Source organism: Aptenodytes patagonicus, chromosome 2, assembly GCF_965638725.1.
Source record: "Aptenodytes patagonicus chromosome 2, bAptPat1.pri.cur, whole genome shotgun sequence".
NCBI lineage: Eukaryota > Metazoa > Chordata > Aves > Sphenisciformes > Spheniscidae > Aptenodytes > Aptenodytes patagonicus.
The window spans coordinates 81,997,930-82,022,299 of record NC_134950.1 but is presented as its reverse complement, the minus strand read 5'-3'; the positions used below and the strand labels follow the sequence as shown (position 1 = coordinate 82,022,299).

The following is a 24,370-nucleotide window of genomic DNA, read 5'->3' as shown; positions in this document are numbered from 1 at the left end:
GCCCCCCGCCGCCGTCCCCGCTGACGCCTCTGCCTTTCCTTCCCGCAGCAGGGCCCGGGGGGCCGCGGCGCCCACCCGGGCGGCCCGGAGCCGCCGCCGCCGCCCGCCGCCCCGCAGCCGCGGGAGCCCTTCGCGCCCAGCCACGGCAGCGCCTTCCACCTGCCCGAGCCCCAGCACGCCGCCGCGCTCTACTACGCCAGCTCCACGCTGCCGGCGCAGCGGGTGAGCTCCCCGCTGCCCGCCCAGCCCGGCGGCTCCCCCACCAAGCTGCCGCGGGCCGGCTCCGCCGCCGAGGGCGCCGCCTACGCCACCGCGCAGCGCCTCTCCTCCCCGAAGCAGTCCCCCAGCCGCCTGGCCAAGTCCTACAGCACCAGCTCGCCCATCAACATCGTCGTCTCCTCGGCGGGACTGTCGCCGTCCCCCATCCGAGTGACCTCCCCGCCCACCGTCCAGTCTAACATTTCCTCCTCTCCTATCCACCAGTTAAGCTCCACCATCGGCACTTACGCCACCCTGTCGCCTACCAAGCGGCTGGTTCACGCTGCCGATCAGTACAGCAAGCACTCCCAGGAGCTGTACGCCACCGCCACCCTGCAGAGACCCGGCTCCCTCGCAGGTAAATCGCGGCCGGCAGCGCCCTGGGTCCGCGGCTGCGGGGGGGGGGGGGGGTGGGGGGGACGCGCGGTGCCGCCGCGCTCGCGGAGGGGAGGTGGCGGGGGGCGAGGGAGGGGGGAAAGGCGGCCCCGCCGGCCCCCGGGCGGCAGCGTGCCGCCGGCCGCGGCGTCTCCCGGGGCGGGGTGACACGGCTGCCGGCCGAGGAGAGGAAGGAGCGGGGTGGGTTTGACAGAGAACCGGTTTGGGGGAGTTGTGGTTTTCATTCCGGCAGCGGTAAGTGGGGAGAGGCAGGCTGCCTGCCTGCTTCTTTAAGAAAGTACCTTACTTCTCCCGGCCCGTCCCATCTTCCCGGTGCCGGGCAGGTGTGCTTGGGGTCGGGAGGAGGGTGCGGGGCTCGCAGCGCTGGGCGCTGAGCTCCTTGCTCTTGCCCACGGTTCGGGTGGGGAGTATGTTACTATGGTGAATCCCTTCTCTGCCGCAACCAGAGCTGTGAGCCTTCTGCAGAGAATCGCTCTTCCCCGGATTTACAGGCGGTTCTGGGGTATTGGACAAGTTTGGGGTTACTTAGCAGGAGCTCCCGGTGTACCAAGTTGTACCGAGTAACAGGTAGCGGCTATTTGGCTCCGAGTGCTCTTTAGGGAGTAGGCTGTTACAGCTGACTCCATGTCTCTGTTACCGCAGACTTCGAACGGAACCTAGAAGTGGATACTGGTGCGCTTGTTCTCGAAACCGTCTCTCTGCTAAACTGAGCATCCTTCAGGGGTGGCTTTTTTGTGTTCTCAAAATCTCCAGTTTCATTGCTATAGTAACAGCTGCTATGCTCATATGTTCTCTTGTGTGACATAAATAGATTTGGAGATAAATAGGATACATAAAGAGGTTTGGCTGTGTTTATCAGGCAGGTACACAAGTTTCTTACTAGAGTTAAAACCTCTTCTCATCCACCGTTCTCCTCTCACCCATCTCCCCTCCCCCGCTCCAGCAGTTGTTGGCATCCTATATAATTCCAGTGGGTCTAAACATACAGATTAAATTAACTGATAATAAAATGCACTATTAATGTATCTCCTCGTAAGAACTATTTGATGGGTTTTTTTTCCTATTTAAAGGGTGGGAATCTGAAAACTTCTTTTTGTTTATGTAACACTATTTTTGAAGTTCAGAATGTGTAAAGAGATAGCATCACTAAATGATGCCAAAATCAAGATCTCAGGACACACATATCAATCCTGTTGTCAAATACTCAGTCTCAAATTACAAAGTGGTTTATTTAGCGATTACATTAGTATAACTTCTCCCCGCTGTAGGCCAACACACTGTTGGCCACAGGTATTAAATACTGCCTTTGTAGAGTAAAGTTGAAATGTAGAATTGCCACAGACTTTGTATTTTAGGGAGTTTTGCAACTTCATCCTACAGCAAGAGTTGTTTCAGTCTAAATAGGCATGGAGGGAACTGTCGGCATCAAAGGAACAAAGGATAATTCAATTTAAAACTTACTGGTAGTTCATACCCACAGGTACGTATTTCCCTGATTTTTCTTTACCTTTGTTCTAGGATAGAAGTCTTTGCTTCGGGAAGTTTAGAACAGGCACAGTCCATATTTTTCTTTATGTACTTTTAGCACTGGAATGTGTATTGTACTGGGGTTTTGTTTTTGTTTTTTGAAGAAGGCATCTTTTATAGCATTGCAGCATGAAAGCTGTGGTGATAGCTTAGTCAAAACTTGTTCTGGAGGGCTTAAGGCCCATCATAATGACTCTGAAGTGCTACAGTGTTAGAAGCTGTTCCTCCTACGGTAGACCCAAGTTGCGACATGGATTTGGACTTTTTGGGGCTTTCTGGCCAATAGTGGTTGTACAGGCATTCCTAATGGGGTTTTCTACTTTGATTTGAATAAAAGTTAAGAAACTGGCATTCATTTTCTTGGATTGCTTTTAAATAAAAGCTTTTGATAAGACTACTTCTGTGTCTTGCATGACGTAGGTACTTCCCTCCCTGCCTCTTTTTAGGACCCGCTGCGAGGAGTTGCTTGTCACTGATTTATGGCTTGGGTGAAAGGAAAGCTTATAGATAGATGCCTTTAGGAAATGGCTGGTGTATTTTTGTGTGGATTTTAGTATGGGAGGTGAATAGTGATTGATTGTTTGAACTTGCTATTAAGTTTGTAAAAATTGGTAAAGCAACACTAACTTTTCCAAGTGTTGTGCCGATCGGAACAAACATAACGAGCTTCTGAGTTACTGTGTGTCATAGGGATTTGCTTTTATGATATGCAAAAAAATCTCAGTGTCTTATAACAAATGGAAAATCCTGTAACTTGAGTATTAGGTGACAGACATGCAGAGGTAGTATTGCTACTTTAAAAAAAAAAAAAAATCAAAGTGGAAGCAACAGCATGTTAGTAAATACCCTTTTTTTTTTTCCCCCCCACAGTGGTGACATGCCTTTCAAGTAGTCCTTGAAAGGAGCTCTATCACATGACCCATTCTTTTGCAAAAGTTTCCTATTGTGTGCTCCCACCCCTTATTTTCCATTACCATTCAGTATCATGTTCCTCATGGTCTCCCCACCATCCCGGACTTGCACGTTTGCTAGTGTTAAGTGTCTGGCTAATCTTCTAGACTTTCACTGAATTCACTGAAGTCAATGGACTACACAGAGGCTTAAAATTAACGTATGCTTTAGAGTTAGCCAGGATCAGATGTTACGGATACTACTAAGGCAATCTTCGTTTTTTTTTTTCTGTAGGCATTTTTGCTCAGAACAGGTTTGGTATTTGAGCTGTGAGTATATTATATTATTGCAGGAGTTTTCCAGTCATTGTGTTAGAAATCAAACCCATTGAGAAGCAGAGCAAGCAATTGTATGTTGAAAAGCTAAGGTTCAATAGATAAGATTTTTGCTTCTCTTTCACAGCATCCAAAGATGGGTTGGTTTGGGGTTTTTTTTGAGACAGGAGGAGGAGTGGAGAAGAGTTGTCACATTGCACTGATTGATGGTTTGCCTGCTGTGATTAATGTGAAGTTGCATTGGTATGTATGTGTCATCACAGGGATGATGTTACTCAAAGTAATCTTTTTTTATCTCTGGGAAGAAAAAATAATTATTTGTAGTAATTGGGATACAAATAATGCATTTGTTTTAATTTTTTTGCATGATATTAGAAATTTGTACTGGAGCTATCTAGTTCATGAATACTACTGGGTCTCAGTGCACTAAGCAAACCGAACGATATCAGTACCAGGGTTAGATGTTTAAAACAGAAGACCTTCAGATATGATCAATTTTTTTAAAAAATTGTAATTGAAAGTGTACAATACAAACACAGATTGCCCAAAACTGAATCTGTGTAAGACTTAATTGAAGAGATGGCATTATTTATATTAATTTCCTACAAACTCAATTATGAAACAGCTTGAAATTACAAAAATGGCAATTCTTAGACTGCATCCTAAATTTAAAATAAGACGTGCAACAGCATGCAATGTCTCAGTTTTAACCGAGTAACCTTAGAAACGTCTTCAGAATCGGGTTTTAGTCTGGTTATACTTGAACCGTTGCCATTGCCAAGCGTGTGCGTGTATGGGTATGTGTGTACATGTGTATATAGCGGTTCTTGTGAGCGTACACTTGCCGTGTTTATTCTTAGTCTAGCTGCTTCATTGCTGTGATCTGCAATTACAGTTTTAGAAGTAGTTTTCCAATCTGCGCTGCTCCAAAGCATACCCGACTGTTGAAGCAGCAGTCTGAATCCAGAAAGCACACTTTGAAAATACCTTGCAGCTTTCACATCTGGACCGAGCTGCGGAGTGCTGCTGGGAGCCAAACTCGCCAAAGCAGCCCGTTTTGACTGGGAGGAGGAATGTGTAGGACAGCAAGCAGCAGAAACATGGGAAAACCCTTTCAGGAGGCAGGTCATCGCACAGGTGCCCACTCTTCACGGTCCTCTGCAGCATCTCCTGCTGGCCAGAATCGGACAGACAGTACTAAAGGAGTAGTGGGTTTGCTTAGGAGCAAAGGAGGAGGAGGCAGTGAAAGGGTGTTGCTGAGGTAGTTTGTACCTCAGGTTATGTGACAGGGGAGCAGCCCTGGTGTTGCAGAGCCACTCCGGCCTCTTCATCCAGGCTTAGGGAAGACTAGGGACATAGAAGACAGTGGCAGGTAATTTTATGCATTGTTTTATTACAAAAAACTAAAAAGAAAATAAATATGTCTGAAGACTGCATCATGCTCCATCAGCTGTACTAAAAGGTTAGGTTTAAGAAATGAGTGTTGCTGTGAATCACTTTGAATAATGTTAGATGGAAAGAACATTATGCAGCAAGTCTTCATGTAGTGGTGACATGTTCTACTGAAACAAGGGTTGCAGCATCCCTCAGGCAGCCCTGGTGCCGCTGCTGAAAACGTCATTGCTCAGCCTCGTGTTTGCAAACAGAATCTTCTCTCAGGTCCCTGTAAAATCAGAAAGAAAAGGAATTTGTCCTTTCTGAGGTAGGACTGTTTGTATGCATGTGTAGTATTAATACTAAGATAGCCCTGGTTTATAAAAATGTGGCATGGGTTAATACATAAAATATGCTTTCCACTCTTTAGTGAGCAAAAAGTTCTATCAGGGTCTTAACTGGTTCCTTCTGCTCCTTCATCTGTCTTGTCTCACTCTTCTCCCTCTTTTCTGGGGATCTTTCTTTGCCCTTTTTCCTTCTGTATGCTTTTCGTTGCATATGACATGTTGAACTCAGGTTTCCTGTTGAGATTTATGGCAGGACTGCTATTTGGTGGTGAGTGTTGACGTGTTTTAGCATTTTGGTGTGCAGTCATACGGGCACAGAACAGATCAGCTTATGTGACTGTGTATGGGGTAACTGATATACAGTACCACCAGCATAGGTTTAGATTTCCTTTCAGTTGCATGAAAATACTGGATCATCTATACATCACTGGTTCATTGCCGTCTTTACAAAATACTATCTGGTTAAGTGTTACAGTTACCCAGTAAATCACACTGTACTATGTATTTGTGCTGCATTACTGCTTATGAGCATACATGCATCCACCCCCTTCTTTCATACCTCTACATGGGGGAGAAATAACTCTTAGCAGAGTTAGGTAGTATTAAAATCAGTGTTAGTGCTAACTTGAGTTAAAATTGGCCTCTTTGAGGGATTTAAACTGTACTCAAGTAAAATATTCTTTTTAGACTGCATCAAACATAAATTCCTACCAGTGTTTGCAAATGCAGACTTCACTACGTGCATCATCATTCAGCTTTTGGGCAGGGCATTATAGATAAGGGAGGTACAAGCAAAGTGTTAACCCACAGCCAAAGTGGATCTAAATCACCCCAGAATTAAAAGTTCTCTGTGCCTTAAAATCCCCACCTGAGACACAGGGCTGAGCTAATAAAACAGTCTAGGTGTGATGTGCAGTTGTATTTCTTTGGACCGGTAAGGAAGGAAAATCTTTGGATTTTTTGGCTTTAAGATAAGCTGTGGGACTTGGACTATCGATATGATTGACATACCAAAAAGGAGGCTCAATTGTTTCCCCTAACTATTTTTCTTGCATTTTTACAGAACCCTGTATTTCTTTTATAGGGAGAACAAAATCGCTTCATTAATTTTAACCAAAATAGTTTTCTATAGATTTTTTCTAAGTTTTTTTTTTTTTGTTAGCAAGAAAATTCCTTTATCTGCTGTCAGAGCCTTCACACATGAGAACATTGTTAATGCCCTTTTGTTCTGGGGCAGACAGTGCAGTCCTAGGAGGTTTTTTTTCTCCTTCTACTCTTGTTTGTTTTGAGACTCTTTCTTTCAGACAGGAAAACAAAACAAAAGATTTTGAGACATCCAGTAATATTTCAGGTATTAATCAGAGACTTATAATTTGGTATCTTTCTGATACTAAGTTACTTGTTTCTGCACTGTAACCTGGAGGTTGGAAGTGCTGATGTTGGTCTTGGAGCTGATACAAATACACAGCTCGATGTTCACTTTGCTTTTCTTTGCCACTAGTTTTACTTCTACCTATTCCTTCAGCGATAATTATGTTATTAATTGTTACACCTGAAACATTTACAGTAGTGCTTAATTCCAGCTTGGACAAGGTATCCAAAATGAACAGTCTACAGCAATAAAGCAGAAGGAATAAGATGGATGTCTTTGAAATATCTTATTATTGCCATGATTTTTGTTCCTGTGTCTTTCAACCCTGGTTTACATGAAATTAATTTGCTCGTAGGAGAGGGATAATCGACAAGAGCCAAATACGGAGGCCCCATGTACGTGGATATATCTTTGAGCTAATGAACTTCGACTTCCTGTGTGAGCAAACGCTACAAATATGTCTAAACTTGGGTCCTGTTCTCGTACTGACCGTAACCTTTCCCTTTGTTCCTGTTCTTGGTATGGGAAATCATTTGACTGATCCTCCCGATGGTCTTGCAAAGGGGTGTGAAATCAAATAATATTGCAAAATAACAAGCTCTTGGGCAAAGAAAACCAGTCTGCAGCATTGCTGAAAATAGATTCAACTGGTATGAAGCTGCAAGTGTTTTAACTGAATCACTGTGGGAAACTGAGTGGCAGTGTCTGTTTCTGGGCTTTTAGGGGAATGTAGCATCAAATATGCTTCTGGTCAGTACTGAAGCCTGTGCTGTTGCTTGTAAGCACACAACCTGGCATGCAGTTTCTGGCCTCTGGTGTGCCAGAGAAGGCCAGCATTCAAATGGAAGCTTGCAAGCCACTGGAAGGAATTTTGTAAGCATCAGAGCAGAGTTTAAAAAGTCTGTAGTTATGTACCTGCTGAAAAGAAGCACAGGAAGGAGTTGAAGTTGGCAGAAAGCTAGCAGAGAAGAGTCAGTGTCCATAGCAGAAAGATGGTTAATCCGAGGAGCTGGAATTCTTCTGTCACTTTTTCTTGGCTACTGAAATGCAATGAAATGTATGAAGTCAAAGAGCACTGTTTCAGGAACCTAACTTTTTGGAACTTTTGTTTAGAGCGATGGAAATACATTAGCCAGTGTTGGCACTCCAGTTCATATAGCCGTGTTTTGCTTATGTTGATTTGTATTATTTTTAGTATGCGAGATTACAGGAAGAGGCTGGGGCCTCATGAACTATGGTATGTCCGAACTTTTGGGTCTTGAGAGCATGCTAGCGAGGCTGAGTCTTGTCTGTGCCTGTTACCACCCCTTTTGCCCTCAGGTCTGAATGGTGTCCTCACATATCTGTTATCCTTTTCAGTTGCCAGGAGTGTGATTCTGGGTCTTCCCAAACGTCTTTGGCCTTGAACTCACTTGTGCAGAGCAGAAGGGAATGCTGTTGTATGGGATAGGGAGTATTAGGCAAGGGGAAGGTCCCCTTCAACTCAAATTTCTCATACTCAGGCTTTTGTAGCATCAGTGAAAATACTTGCTTCTGCTGTACGATCTAAATTGGGATGACTGTGTTTGTCTCGCTTGTGCACTGGGCAAAGAAGGCACGTGTGGAAGCTGTAGCTTCCTCAGGGTCTGAAACCCCATTGCAAGGCCTTATCCAATAGCCTGGAAATGTTTGTCACGAAAGTCTCAATAAATAGTGACAGAAATCGTTAGTCCCTCATGGTCTTCAGGTATTTAAGAGAAGTGAGAACATGCCGTTCATTTTTACTGTGGTGCAAAACTTAATTGTTTCCCGTTGCTGTGGCACACAGACTGTTTGCAGTAAATGGAGTGGCTGAGATCTAGAAAGTCAGTACGCGGCTCGTCAGTAATGCAAGCATTCACTTGTAGGGATATCTAACAGCTTTTTGGTTGATGCGTGCACACACCAGCTTTAAAGCAGTGCAGGTGCCTCTGATCAAAAGTAAAGTCATTAACTATGGCAGGAAGAAGGTTGCAAACTGGGGAGTTGAGGAAGGCTCCCTTTATTTAAGGCCAAAACTTGGGTGGGGAGGTGCCCATGGCTGCCCGTGCTGAGATGCAAGGTGCTCACAGGTGAACTACATTAGCTGTCAGTGGTGGCTGCCAGAAGCTACACTGGACCAAATTCGCTCTATGAGCAATCATGGGAGATAAATGAGGCAATTTTTCTGTAATCGTAGGGTCAACCTTGAAGATCACCTAGGTGTGGACCCAGAACAGACAGAATACTTTTTGTTTTTATAAAAGTGGTATTACGGAGGGCAGAGAAATATTGTCTAATGATAATGAATTCCTGGAACTGTATATTATCCTAAGTGGGTAGAAGCAAAAGTCAGAATTTAATATGCTGAAATGAGAAGGACCAAGTGATGACTAATCTTCCAGTTACAAGGCATGGCATATGAAGCTGCCAGTTGGATGACATAGATTTTTAATAAGTACATCAAGTTGCAACTTGTAGTGTGTAAGTAAAGAATAGAAAAGTGCCGTATTAGTTTGAATACAAGTGGTCTTAAATCTCAGGCAGCCCTCACTTTCCTGAAGAATTTTTTGCATGCACTTTTCTATATTTATCTCTCCCATAGTGTGTGTCTATATCTTGCCTTATGGCCCCTTACCCTCCCCCTCCAACCCAGGTGCGAACCATCCCTTTTGTCAGATAGCCAGCTGTGCTGCTCTCAGGCAGTAAAACCTTTTGATCATAGGACTAAAGCTCTCCCTGGGTTTAAAGAGTGTTGCCTGGGAGGAAGGCAAGGGTGGAGAAGGAGCTGTGGCCCTCTGATAACTGGGGCAGATTTCCTGCGACTGGAGAGCAAAAGGACTCCTCTCCATGGGGTCCTTCCCCCACCCGCACCTTCTCTGAGCATCCCGGTTCAGCAGGGATGCAGTCATGTTTACGTTTGCTCACCAAAAGGTGCCATAAGCTCTTCAAAGGCTTTGTATCAAAGTCTTAGGAGCATGATCCGTGAAGGAGGGTGAGTTGGACTCTTTCAGATATTTGGGGGGGGCAGGGGAGAGAAGGTCTAGGGAGGCGAGACGAGAGCCCTTTGCGCGTTTGGGGCTAATATGCGCTGAAGAAAGAGGACTGAGTAAAAGAAAAATTGCAGACCAGCTAATCACAGTGCTTTGTTGGACATTGCAACAAAAGCTGATAGAAAGGATAATGCAAGACATGAAGGTGGTAAGTGGTTAATGGGATAATTTGCAACATGAGTTCACCAAAACCAGATTGTACTGGAATAACCTGCTTACTGACCTTTTCTTAGATTATATTGGATGTCTTTCTATTTCCTATCGGGGCTCTGAGCACGCGTTTTCTGTAGTGCCACTTGGGAAATGTTTAGTTAAGCTACAGAAGATGGATATTCTTGTAAGAGCGTAGTTGGGCAAGGACCTGGGCAAAGGAGCATTGTCAGTTTGTCATTTTGAAAATCAAATTAATGGAAAGGAAGGATGCTACTAATGAAGTCCCACAAGGAGAACTCTTTCGGCCACTTCAGAAATACTTTTTCATTTTATTATCTTGGCACAAAACCCTGAAATATGCCAAGGAACCTTTTTGATAGCAAAATATTAGGAGGCATTTTCTGAAGAGAGGAAGATAAATCCTGTTGTCGTGGTTTAACCTCAGTCAGCAACTGAGCACCACACACCTGCTCACTCACTCCCCTCCCCCCTGGTGGGATGGGGGAGAGAAGCGGAAAAGTAAAAGTGAGAAAAACTCATGGGTTGAGAAAAAACAGTTTAATAATTGAAATAAAATAAAATCATAATAATAGTAATAATAAGAAGAAGAATATACAAAGCAAGTGATGCACAATGCAATTGCTCACCACCCACTGACCGATGCCCAACCGGTCACTGCCCCCTGGCCAACTCCCCCCAGTTTATGTACTGAGCATGATGTCACACGGTATGGAATGTCCCTTTGGCCAGTTTGGGTCAGCTGTCCTGACCGTGCCCCCTCCCAGCTTCTTGTGCACCTCCAGCCTTCTGAGTCGGTAGAGCGTGGGAAGCTGAAAAGTCCTTGACCAGTGTAAGCACTGCTTAGCGACAACTAAAACATCGGTGTGTTACCAACATTATTCTCATCCTAAATCCAAAACCCAGCACTGTACCAGCTACTAGGAAGACAATTAACTCTATCCCAGCCGAAACCAGGACGCCTGTGTAGAAAGTGTTTTGCAGATCAGAGGGAAAGAATAGAACTGGAGCCCAGCTAATAACGCACCTAATAGCTAGTTACAAATTAGGGACCTTTGGCTGAAAACAAGAGTAGGAAAAGACCTGGGTGACCTGTTTGACTACAGTACGTCTCAGCCACCTATATTAGGAACATAATAGAATATTTCACGGCCTAATCACATAACAAGCAAAATTGGGAGTGTTACGTACGGTTAGGACTTAATCTGGGGAACTGTATACAACTGTGACCCTCTGTGGGCAAGAGAGACTCTTTCCAGCCCTCTTCTGAACTGATCTGCCTGATGATCAAGAAATTAAAAGCCTGTTGTACACAGACCTGACTTAGTGTGTTCCCTTCTTTTAACAGAGGAAAGGCTGCTCAGTTACGTAGCTGCTATTAGTAAATGGAGGTTATACATAAAGACTTGCTGAATCCTGGTAAGAATAAGTAGTTTGATGAAGGATTTGCCAGCCTTTTTTCAAAGACAACATCAGTTGAGTCCCTGGCAGCTTTTACGATAGTAGCATCTGACCAAGGAGGGAGTGAGGGCAAAAAGTATCATGAGTGGCTTGTTTTCACGAGCAGGCTTTGCTTTTAGGGCTTTGACTAACCAGCCATGATGTGTTTGGCTGGAGGATCTTTGTGAACTAATGCTCTTCAGTTTTCCCGCGAAGAATTAAAACTGGTAGCCCTGTTGAAGACAGTGATTCTTGAGCCATGATTGCACTTTGTCTGGTCTCTGACCAAACTTCAAAGTTTTCAAGGCTTATTCATCAAAATTTTGCATTTCTTTCAGTCTGAAGTTGGAGTTCCTGTCTAGCTTACGTCATCCTTATCTGTGTTGCACCTTGAGCTGCTTTTGGCAAGAATCTGAAGCTAATGCTGGACATAACCGAGTAGTCTTCTCCAAAGTGATCTAATTTGTGTCCCATCCTGCTTAAGATCCTATCTTGCGAGTCTGGGAATTCAAGAATTAACTGTCTTAGTCGAGAACCATTTTTTCTCTGAAGTTTATCAAGATTGTGATGGATTGCACGTCACTGCTTTTCTCAGTCTGCAGTAGATTTCAGACTGCTTTTGTAAAATCAGGCAAAACTTGATGCAAATGTCTTCAGCCAGCCATATGATAGTGGAAGCGTTGGCTTCACAGGCGAGGCATCCATTTGACGTGCAAATGATGTCAATTTGCATTTATGAATAACCAGGAACTGATTGTGGGCCAGTTCAGAGTCCCTCAAGTGTTTGTCACCTTTGGACTAACATGTGTCTCATGCTTCTAATTGAAAGTACTGTTAAAGCCCTCCTTGAAGCTGAACCCTTCCAGTGGTTTATTGCAAACTGCTGCGAACACATTATCTTAGGTCTGCTTTCCTTTTGCCGGTGACCTTCTGTCACCATTTGTCTCTTGCAGCATTTGTCATGGCCATTTCTTTTTAACGTGGACTCTCTGCTCAAGTGACAGGACGCTTTCAGTTTACAGTCCTTTCCTTGCCATGCTTTTCAGGGATAATCTGGATTTGTGAGATTAATGGCACATCACAAAGTCTGTTGTGCTGGTTTTGTTTCTTTTCTTGTCTCTTTTTTTGCTTTAAATAAGTTCCTCGGAAAAAATCTGTAGCCATCCATTTCTTTTTTTGCTTGCTGCTTATTGTGGAAGGATTTCCGTAAGATATTTTTCTGAATTTTTGGAAGTTGGAACTAAATGCTTATTATTGTGTGATTGCTATATTAGTAAGGATAATGAATTAAAAGAGAAAACTTTATTTTATGGGATACGATGATTACTCCAGTATAAACTTCGCTGAAGTCCTTAAGCTCCTCATGATCACCGTGTTAACAGTATTCCTTTTCTTTGTCTCTACATTCAGCATTTCTTTTACTTCTTTTATTTAGAGCAAGCCTGTTAGAATTGCTTTAGATTATAATGATTTTAATAATAGGAGATTATTTTAAGTGTTTTAGCAGAGGTCTTGATGTATACGTAATGGGAACAACCTAAAACCAGCTTGAATAATGCTATGATAATCTATTGAACATAATTGTAAAAGTGGATAATTGCTGGTCTAAACTTTTTTACAGGCATAATTAAATTCTTTAGTTAGATTGTATTCAAATTGACTATGTATACATTTAATAAAAGCTACATGTTTTCACTCTCGTATTTTAAATGCAATGAGTCTCAAGTGGATAATGAAAACTTGATGAGTAATATAGTGTGTTACAGAATATCCAAAGAGATCTTCCTTTTCTTAAATGTGGCATTGAAAGAAAGACAAAGATAATGAACCCCATTTTTTCCCCTGGAATGTCACAGACTTATACCTCGGGTCTTGGTGAATTCTAGAAACTGGGGATCGCAAGCAAATGCTCACTGAGGAGGAGAAAGCTGCTGGGAGGAGAAAGTGTTTAATATTCTATCAAAGATGACTTTATATGAATGAACAAATGCTACCGGATGCTTTTCTCCATTCTCTCAGTGAAATGCAAGTTTGTGTACAAAGTGTTACAGATAAAATCTCCAAAAATTAATATTGTTCACATGTCTAATAATATGCAATCTCATTGTAAAAGGAATTACAAAAGATAAGTTGCAAACACTCTTCTGTGAGCAAACCCAGATGTGGTATCTTGGATTTTGACTGCATGTATCAGAGACAGGAACACAGGTTTGCAAAAGAAGTATGCGCAATATTAATCACAAATTAATACTTTTAAAAAGAAGCATGCATGGTCAGGATTCATTGGAACTATGTATTTGCATTTTTCCTGTTAGCAGGAGAACCACCTGTTGGAACTGTGAACTCCCAGGAATGACAGTACAATTAGATCAAAAATTCAGGTTATCCAGCAAAAGCCAGTTGAGGAATACTGTAGTTGGACAGACTTGACACTTCGTTACCCAAGTGAGTTTTGTTTTCTGGTGTTACCCTTTCCAACGTGTTAAACAGCGACTGTTTTCCCTTTGGGAACCACTGTTCCACAAAGCACGTTTCTTAATGGATGTTCTGTGCCAATCTTGAGACTTTCACTTCTAGTTGGATTTAAGCTGTAGGTATTCTTTCTGTTCCATGTGCAGGGAGGAGTCGGTAACGGAAAGGCTTTTCCCTTCCCCCTGCACCAGAGCTGCTGTGAGAACTTGCTCCGTTTAAGGTTGATTGAGCTGACGCTTGGGTTTGGGGAAGGGTTGTGAGTTGCTGGGTTTTTTAGATGCTGTGCTCTTCCACGCTGTTAAACACAATCAGAAAGTTAAGTTTTCACTGGCGGGCATCGGTGGAATAGTGCCTGATTCGTTTTGCTGGAGGCAGCAATGCTTTTTAGCAAATCACTCGTGCTGCTGGAAATGGTCTCTAGCGCTACAAAGATCTATGGGGTTTTGGATGTTTAGTCTACGCTGCTGCTTAGCAGGCAGAAATTGGGCCCCCAAGTCTGCCTTGGTACAGCCTTGTGCCTCGGGGAGGAAGGAGGACCCAGCTTTGGGGAATTAAAGATGCACTGTTCTTCCTTTTGATTTACAGTCCTTGTCAGAGAAGTGTTAACTGTAGGGTTTTGCAAAATATCCCGTAGAGGTTTTTTTTCTGGATATTTACTTTTGGGGTATGTCTCACCAAATACACTAGTATTTCGATTCCTTTACTTGCCGAGTTGAATGTATTGCCACAGCACCTGCTTTAGCATAGAGCCCGTGGTGCAGCACAAGCTTTTACAGTTCAAAAATTGAAATAATAAACTTTTGTCTTTTCTGAGGTAAAGATGTTTAGCAAAACTTCAAAGAAGATCTCTTCTGCTACAAAGGCTTGATATTATTTTCAATTGTCGTGAAGCTGTGGTGAACTATCCAAACAGCCTATGCGCGGCTGCTTGGCATTGTTGCTTAGCAACATCATCCTATTGCTGAGGCACGCAATCCTCAAGGCGGTTAGTGAGCAGGAAAGTTAGAAACGGTGATTTGTATGGCTGGATAGCAGTATCTGTTCCCATTCGTGCATAGGACTCCTTTCCTCTTCTTTGTAAAATTGGCAGGGTTGAGGGGAAGGGAAGAGGCAGAGCTTAAGAGAAGGGGGGGGGAGGGAGAAAGCACCCAGTGTGATCATTCAGTTAATAGTTTAAAAAAAAATTAAAAATTTTATCTATCATTTTCTGCTTTGCTGAAGGCAAGTTGTTGTTGCTGTGTGGTAGCAGTTGGTTTGGGGGAGTTTTTGTTTTTCGTTCTTTCTTCAGTGACAGTTCCCTAGATCAGAAATGAAATGGGAATTATCTCCCTGCACTTGTCTGTCACCTTTAATCTGCTGCTTCTTGGTTATCTTTGCCTCTTATCTCTTTGCTCCCAGTCACATTTCTCTTCTTCCGCTAACAATTTATTTTTGATAAAATGTTTTAAGCAGGTGAATGCTTTTCAACAGAATGAGGACAGTAGCAGGAAAAAGAAAATGCTTGTGAGGAAACACAAATTTATGGTGTGGTTTTTTTTCTGTTTTTCCTGGATTTGTAGAATTAAAATAAATGATACAAAACTTTGCTGTAAAGTCACATTGCATGACTAAAAAGTAAACATAGACAGCTTCAGAAAATATTTTTAGTTTTATTTCTCTTTTAAATATACTTAGGAGTGTAATTAATTTCAGTATTTGGTTAAAAACTAGTTTAAATGGGATAAAAATTATCCAGATACTTCTTATAAGACATAGTAAGCTTTATCAGATGATTTTTAAAGTTTACTTTAGGCCTATTTACTACACTTAAGAAAGTGTAATCCTTCTTTTCTTTTCCCCCCTACCTTTCTTTATTTTTAGCACCGATGTGAAAAGTGCTAACCCTAGGTCAGAGGCTGGTTTTGCAGTGTCCCTTAATCAGCCAAAGCCAATCTCTTTTGAGGAGACTTTCCTAAGATACTTAATCTGGTTAATGGACAAATTATGTCTGGGAAGTTGCACAGTGTGAGCCATACTGCTGAACGTGACAGTATCCTGACAGTGAAACTGCTAATAGGTTTGACAGTGCAATGATAGTTTACAAGAAACACTCCCGGCTATGCATCTTATTACACTTTAATCTTTTAAGTAGAAAATCTGAGGAAAAGCAGCCTAATGAGGCAAGTCTGTTCTTTCAGTTCTGGGGACTTGTATGTTGTAGCACATACTTGTTTTGTGGCGATCTCCTATAGTGTGGACCAGGAATGCCAAAGTAGCACATCCATGTTTTTTCCAGACGTCCAGAGTTTGGCATAAGTTGAAAGGCATCATGTGTAATCAGTCAATTCAGTGATGGCATTATTTCTTCTTTATTTGTACATAGTCCCGAGTCACAGACAGGATAATGTAGTGAGAATGGAAAAAGATTATAAAGACAAAAATGAGTTTAATTCTGAACTTTCTTTAGGTAATCTTCAGTATTTGGGGAAAGAAAAATTTCAGACCCAAATTGATACATTTTGTGTGTGTGTAAAATCTAAACAGGTGAGAAACCTGTGTTTAAGAAAAATCTAAACCGAGTTAAAAGGAATTCACTGTAGACTGTGTTTTGGTTCTGGTGAATGCAGATCGTTGGTATGCTAGGGGCACAAGCTGACATACCCAAGGTGTGCATTAGCTGGTACTGCCATATGGTTTGTCATGTCTTACTGGTTAATTTAACCATCTGTCATGTCTTAACAATTTGTATTCACTTTCAGTACTTGGGTTAGATATGTTTTCTTCTCTTTGGTACCGTACTTGTCATCACACAGTGCTGGTATATTCCCATTATCCGAGTTTTATTAGTTTTATTTATAGTAACATTCGTTGTAGATCATACTGTCCTTTTCCAATGTTGTGAGTAGAAGATGCGTGTATTCAGACAAGCATTTTGGAGATGTTTCTGCATAAATTTCTGGCAAAAAAGGTCAATATCAAAACTCTAGCTATGAATGTTTGACTTCTTTCTCCTCCCCCCTATTCACTTCTAATTCTGCACTTGGGTTCACATCAATTTCTTTACTACGTAAATTAAGCCAGATTAGTGTCTGTAAAATAGATTTCATTACATGAGAGTTCAGCATAAAAATTCTACTATTCATATCCTCTTTCGCACATGTTGTTTTTTCAGAATTACAGTGAAGCTATGACCCAATGTACTGTATAATTTATTTTTTTTTATAAGGACGGTAGCATTTCAGGGCAAGCATCTAAGAGAAACTCATGTCAAAAAGGGTTTTCAGCCCTGATGTGCCATTTAAATCAAAAAGTTCTTTCAGTCCTCTGAAAAGCATGCAAGATACGAAAGCTACGAAATTGCTGTGATTCTCTTTCAGTTTCTGTGCCTACAGTCTCTTATCTCACTGATGGGCTTATTAGAATTTTGCCATCGTGTGGGGTTGTTTTTTGTTGTTTGGGTTTTTTTTAACTTGTAATCTAAGAAAAACTCAGTGCAAATTACATGAGCAATGTTGTCGTTCTATTTGAAAGTAAAAATCTATGCAGCCAGCTGTGTATGGTCAGTCCTCTTTGTTAGAAAATCAAATCTCCTGAGTGCAATGTGTCGTAGTGCGTTCAGAGTCTGAGTTTGATACCTAAAGCCTCAAGTAGCCAGAGATCTACTGTGTGTTGAAATGTGTGGGGTTGCAACCAGGTTAAGTTAAATGGCATAAACACATTACTGATAAGTGGTAATATGGTCATTGAGCTTCATCCTCAGCTCATATCTCATTAATGATGTTCCTGTATCATAGACATAAGGAAACTGCTTAACAGGACTCTTGATGAATATATTTTTTGATGGAGGATTTCTAAATGAGGGCTGAATGGTTTATCTGGTCAAATCTGGATGTTTTTCTTCACGTTGAGATGATCACTTGCACATTTCATGTTTCTAATGAGCTCTTAAATCCTGGAGAGGAGGGCAGTACCGTATGCTCTTGCTATTAGATGTGTTTAGAAAGTATCATGAATTTGTAGGGCTCCTTCTTAGGGCTGCAGCAAGGCAGGATGACTGGTTGTAAAGGCTTTCACAAGGGGCACAAATAAAAACTGTTCAGACTTTATTAAAGCATATGCAAATGCCTGTGTATCCATTCATTTGAATAGTTTTAATGTCTTCAGTTTCTTGAAGTGAAAAATGCTGCCAATATAGTGGTTTACTTTACTGACCTAAACTGTCAGATTAGCAGTGTTACTCAAATGCGTCTGTTTTTATTTCCATGACATTTCCATGTATTTATTTCCATGACAGCCCGCACAAGCTCTGAAGAGTAATTAGGGATTATTTTGTGTATTTCTCTCACATTACACTTGTCTGATTACAGTATTTTTCTTCCTGTGGAAAGTGAGACTTTGTCAAAAAAGAATATTGTCCTAGGAAACAATGATTTCCTTGTCATATTCATATCTGAACAATTTGGAAACCTTCAGCTAGTAGTTTGGGGTTTTTTTAAGTGTAAAGGGTGGAGACTGTCTTTTTGATCCAATTAGGTAGGACTGCACTCTTCCTGGGTTCTTTCTATTGCCCCTCTTGAATGTGGGAGGAGAGCAAAGGTTGTAAGAATGTGGTATCTTCATCTGGTAGAACTTCTGGCTGGTTCTAGGTTATCATCATAGCCCTAATCTGATTCACCTGGCTGGGGGATCACACGATACCCCTGCTGGAGCCTGACCACAGTCTACTTTTACAGCCTCCACAGAGATGCAGAAGAAGGGACATTCCACTTTCTATCAGGTTTCAGTCTTTGAGACTTCAGAAGATAGAGAAGACGCTCTTTTCTGTATGCTTTGTTCTTACAGTTAATCAGTTTCTGTTTAAAAATATAAATGTACCCTATTTTGAGTTTGTTTTTTTTTTCACTTGTCTGCTTCACTTTTGATGCCTTTTGCAGCTATTTTAGAGCCTTTTAGTCTTCTCCGTACTTTCTGCTGTGATGCATCTCCAGCATCGCAATCAAACAATTTCTCAGTCTTTGGTCAAACTAAAGATTGGACTATTTGAGGAATTAATTATCAAGTGGTTTCTTCAGCCCCTAAATAATGGTTTAGCTCTTCTGAATGTTTTTGGGTTTTGTTTTTTTTTTTTAATCTAGAAGGGAGAAGAAACCCCACTCCTCCATAACCACGGTCATAAAAGTTCTGTGTCTACTCTGATGCTAAATACATCATCTGTAATTAACGGCTTGCAGAACTGTAAATTTAATAATGAGTTATCTTTGAACTTGTACATAGACCTGTCTTTGAATGGGCTTGATGCCTTATACTTCCCCAAGGGAAAAATAGCGTTGCTGTTAGGGACGGGTTGACCAGGGAGGGGGGATGAGTCCGTTTTCAGAATATGTAGGAATTTTGCATGTGGCCTTGATGCATCACTGCTTTGGTTTCAAGCAACCCAGAGCAGTGCGGCGTTATTAGTGGGGTGAAGGGATGGCGGCTTCATCCATTGCACCTTAATTAAGACTGTAACACTACTGTACTAAACAGTAAACATACGTATAACCAGAGAAACTTCTTGACCAAAACACGTTACAGTTCAAGCAAACAAGACAAGGAAGATGTGACAAACAATAAAGAAAACCAACATAACTTGCCCAAAAACAGCTAAGTGGCAATCTAGAAATAACTTGAGAACAGGGTTTGGACAAGTGCAGTTTGGGGTGAGCCATGCATTCATGATGCCTCTAGGTTTAGGGAAACCACTTCTGAGGGTGATGAGCCTTCTTGAATGCAGGAATGCTAATGGGCCTTGGTAATCCGATGTTTTATTGCTTCCTGGTAGTATATTGATTGCTGCTTTTCCATTCTGACTTCGTTGCTTTTCCAACCTCTGCGAGCTTTAGACTGCATTAATACAATTTTTTCTGATGCAGATGATACAGATCAGGTTGCAGCTGCCGGTAGCGAAGGATGTAGCTGTTCGCTGCTAACCCAAGATGCAGGCACGAGGCATGTTACACCTCTCTCTTTCTCAGTGGCATCAATTCTTTGAGTTCACAGTCTTTGCTTTGATCGATTATCTTAACCGTCTTTCCAGTGTCTTCCAAAGTAGCAGCAGAATATGGTGGAGGGGCTGAGTGTGTAGATGAGGTAGGATGCAGTTGTCTGAAATCCATCACACTTTCCTTTTTTCCTTTTTTTTTAAATTATTTTTTATTTTTTAAATGATATAAAAATCTACAAGTCTTCTGTTGACTTCAGCTGTAATTGTGTGTTAATTTTTCCAACAGTTATCTTTGTGAGCTTTACTGGGTATGATATAGCACCAGCAACAAAGATAACTGTTGGCATAATAGCTATTGGTCAGTTGATTTTAATATTTAAATAAAACATGCAATAAAAACCTGTTGCTCTTGAGAGTTGAGTAAATTAATACATGTAAGAATTTTAAGACCGATGGAAAAGAGATTTTAATCGAAAACAGAACTTGCTGTTCCAGTTTTTGAAGTACCAACTTAATAGAAACATTAAAAATTATGGTGGTGTTCCATCTTTTTATAAATTTTCTGATTTTTTTTTAAACTAGATTTAAGAACTTTAAAGGGTGCTAGTATTTTGTGTTTAAATATTGATATCTGATAACTTGGAAATAGTGTAGTAAAATTGCATATTGAGGTCTCTAGAAAAGTATCAGTTTTGCTTGAAACTAAAGGTGTTTAAGAGACATGCTTTAAAAAGTATATTCATGTTCTGATGGCCTTAATTTCTGAGATTTGAGAGTGTTTATGTTTTTAAAAATGAAAATATTTTAATTACCTGTTGAAATCTTTGTTTTCTTGAAATATTAGAGGAATAGTGGCAGTTACTCCTGATAGAGTTTTAACACCCCTTTTTTGGGGGTGTTTACCCATAATGTTATTATTCAGGTGGCTTCAAGTTATTTCTAGATTGCCACTTAGCTGTTTTTGGGCAAGTTATGTTGGTTTTCTTTATTGTTTGTCACATCTTCCTTGTCTTGTTTGCTTGAACTGTAATGTGTTTTGGTCAAGAAGTTTCTCTGGTTATACGTATGTTTACTGTTTAGTACAGTAGTGTTACAGTCTTAATTAAGGTGCAGTATGCAAATAAACCTTTGTTTAATATTAGCATAATAAACTAATACTAAACTTCCGTTTAGTATTAGACTAGTATTAGCACTTGCAGATTCAGAACTATCTATAATAGAGTATGAAGGAGGTTGAATTAAGCCCACCTCACCAGAAGACTAGCACAACTGTTTGAGAACATGTTAATATTTGGGTTATGCTGCCACTAAATTCGATGGGGAAAATCTTTCAGTTCACTGGAAGAAGGATTAAGAAGAAAATCTGTCGTTCCGAAGAGCATCATTAATTTGTAAATGGACAAAAGATTTGTAGTACTTACAGAAGGGGATGTCGTTCTTTATTCTGTAGCAAGTCTGGTTTGTTGATGCACTGTTGAACCTCTGAAATGTTGTCCTCAATTTTTCTGTATTTTTTTTCTCTGAATACACATTGAACCAAGTACACAGTGAAATTTGGACATAATCATAACAGGCTGTATTTTAGGCCACTCTGAAGGATGCTAGATTTTGGTGGAGCCGTTCAGCTGTTCTGAGAATCAGTCTCAAAGATGCAGGGTTAAAGAGCATTTTGAAAATGGAGACCATGAAGAATTTAATTCTGTAAGAGTAATATCAACTTCCTGGATAATTGCAGTAGTTATAGATAAAATACGTCTTTGGGATTCTTGGCAAACTTTCTAGTAAGGGGAACAAAATTACTTTCAGTGGTGTGCTAATGGCAAGTCAGTCTGAAAAATGTTTGAAGGAAAAAATATGCAAATAGGGTATTCCACTGAAAGCATGCACGTACGTTGAAAAATTTGGAAGAAAACATATGTATGGCACAAGCTGATTATAAAGAAGGAAATGGAATAAATTATTCTTTTCCTCCAGACAATTTGTATTAAATTGTCTGTGTATCTTTCTCATTTCTATCCTATGTTGCTATCACACATTACTTTATATCTGCATTTTAAAAATATTTAGTGTTTGTTTATGCAACAAACCCACTGCCGACACAATGTGGTAGAGATTTTCGGCAGGAATGGCTACACCGATGGTCTGAGCAGTACAAGCTAAGCTAGTAGAACATCGCCCACATCCAGGATTTTAACCTCACAGGAGTATCAGCAAGGGGTGTAATAGTTGTATCTTTGGTTGCTTTTCTAAACATTTAAATAGCATGTTACCACTTTGTGGTATAGACCTAACCTTTGTCAAGTGCTGGTTGCGTACTTGCTTGATTCTTGCCTTCAAAATGTGTAATGTTTGTATGGCTTTCCCGTGACTCTCCTTGGGAATCTTGCTAACGGACCACAGAACTGTACCTAAGTGACAAAGGGATTCAAGTGACAAAAGTAACCACAGCTGGAAATATACAAGTCTCATTTTTAAATATCATGATGGAAAATAATACTTTTAATAGTAGAAAAAGAAAATGTTTTAATACAATCCCACTTGATCTTGTTATTTAAAAAAAAGAGCTGTATCCTTAAAATAGTTTTTCCAGAAGGCACATTTAATTTATTTATCCTCAGAGGATATTTAAGTTGTAGAAAGTCTTAGCAATATGATTTTTTTAAACTGTTGAGGGCAAGATGTTGATAAGGCACGACTGTTCTATTGCACTTTAGTGAACCAGCAAAAAGATCAGCCTTCATATAACTACATCTATTCATCAGCTTTAGCGTATTTCATTTGTAGATCTTAAGATACGAGCATAACGCGTGAAACTATTTCTCACTGCTGCTCCTTTCTTTTCCCCCATTCCTGGTTCTTCTGTGGACCCCTTTGGTCTAGGGCATTCCTGGATCACACAGCTTTTTTTTTTTTTCTTTTTTGAGAGGGTTTGGGTTTTTTTGGTCTCTGTTTAAGAAGAGGTGATATCGTGATATCTATCTCTCCAAAATATGTAGTTTCCTTGGAAGAAATGAGGTTCTGGAGTAGATGCAGGCAGCTGGATGATGCAGCTAAAGTGATTAACTGGCGCTGTTGCTGCCCTTGCATACTATTTGTATGTTGAAAACATTTATTTATTTGTTTTGTTGGGGGGGGGGGGGGGGTGTTTAAGTGCTACTTTCAAGTCAACTTTTAATAAAGTCAGATCCTGTATTTGTCACTTTTTTCCCTCTCTCTTAAATGTCTCTTATAAATCTATTTGCAGCTGGGTCTCGGGCATCTTACAGCAGCCAGCACAGCCACCTTGGCTCCGAGTTAAGGGCACTGCAGTCTCCAGAACACCATATAGATCCTATTTACGAAGACAGAGTTTATCAGAAGCCCCCTATGAGGAGTCTCAGCCAGAGTCAGGGGGACCCTCTGCAACCAGCACACACAGGCACATATCGCACTAGTACAGGTAGGTGGATGTAACTTGCATGATTGTCTTTTTATGAGATATACCTTATTCTTCAGTACTAATTCTTCTTCTCTTTCTATTGTGCTAAACAAAATGTATTATGTGCATGCCAGTCAAGGAAAATACCTTGTGCAGATGGCAGCTATCAATAGAACCCCGAAGGCATGCACAAAATGGAGAAATACTTAATGTTGTGCTGTATGTACAGTGGGTTAAGCTAATTTGGGGAGGGGGCTTACTCATAAGGAGAGAGAGAATATTTTTATTAATCTTGTGTATTGTTTTTAAGAAAAATCTGTTGTCTCTGAAGAAATTGGTAGGGTTTTTTTGCTTGCAAAGGTATTTTTTGTGTTGCAAAGGGACTGCAAAGTTCCTTCCACAAGAAGCTAAAGGATTGTTCACTTGCTTTCAAAGTGAATCATACATAAATGTTCTTCCTCTCTCCTACAGAGGTACACTTAGGTATAGGTACACAGACATAAAATTGAACTATGGCATAAAGAAAAGCTGTTAGCATTACTGGTTTATCCATAAGTAATAATGATTGTCCATGAAATGCATTGGTGTACAAGTCCTACTTGCAGAATGTCCGCTCAACCAAATGAAATACAGCTGTATGTTGGAACCCACAAATAGATCACAAATCAACAGGGATATTTATGGTATTTAATGCATAAAATAATTAGAGTACATAAATGCTACAGCCAAAATAGCCTAAAGCAGATGTAGAAAGAACTTGCCTTAGTAATTGTAAGTATTTCTGGTGTTTTATCTTTGCTGTGTTGATCAAAGAGGGAAGATTATGTCCATTCTCAGATCACTCCCATTTTCATCAAGAAAAAGTTAAGCATACTTTTTGGAGCAAGATACTTCGCTTTCTTTTAAAACTTTATTTTTTTATTTTTAAAACCATTTCTCCAAGGGCAAAGCTGGAAGTTTTTGCATGTCTAAACATTTCTATTGCTTTATGCAAGTTTTGGGTATTCAGAGTACAGGAGAAAATCCTTAAAAAGAAGTTTTCCCACAGAATTCTCTAGTTAAATACCTGTAACAGCTTTATACTTTTTGAAGAACACCATTGCACCATTTCCTTCCTGTTAAAGAAACTACCATAGTATGTTTTGTGTAGAGTCATACGTGTGTATGAGAAAAGATTACTATTCTTTGCATGGAGGGGACAAGACCTCTGCCTAAATCACTGAGCAGCGGAGGCAGTGATAGTGGTTGAAGCAACTATTTATATTGAACTTTAAGCCTCGTGTTCCACATGTGGCCACCTCGTATTTCCTATACAATGCTCTCTTTCCCAGTCCTGCCCTGAAGAGGGTTTCTTGTT

General features: G+C 40.8%; 1 protein-coding gene across 4 annotated transcripts in view; it reads left to right on the top strand.

Annotated features, from left to right (window-relative positions):
- CTNND2 (catenin delta 2) overlaps positions 1-24,370 on the top strand; it is a 698,912-nt gene that overhangs the window by 398,415 nt on the left and 276,127 nt on the right. For 3 of the 4 annotated variants that reach the window (XM_076330343.1, XM_076330344.1, XM_076330345.1), the window contains 2 exons: positions 49-616; positions 22,840-23,034. In XM_076330343.1, coding sequence (XP_076186458.1) covers positions 49-616; positions 22,840-23,034 — 763 coding nt within the window. The remainder of the gene's footprint in view (positions 1-48; positions 617-22,839; positions 23,035-24,370) is intronic. The other variant, XM_076330346.1, reaches the window with a different exon arrangement.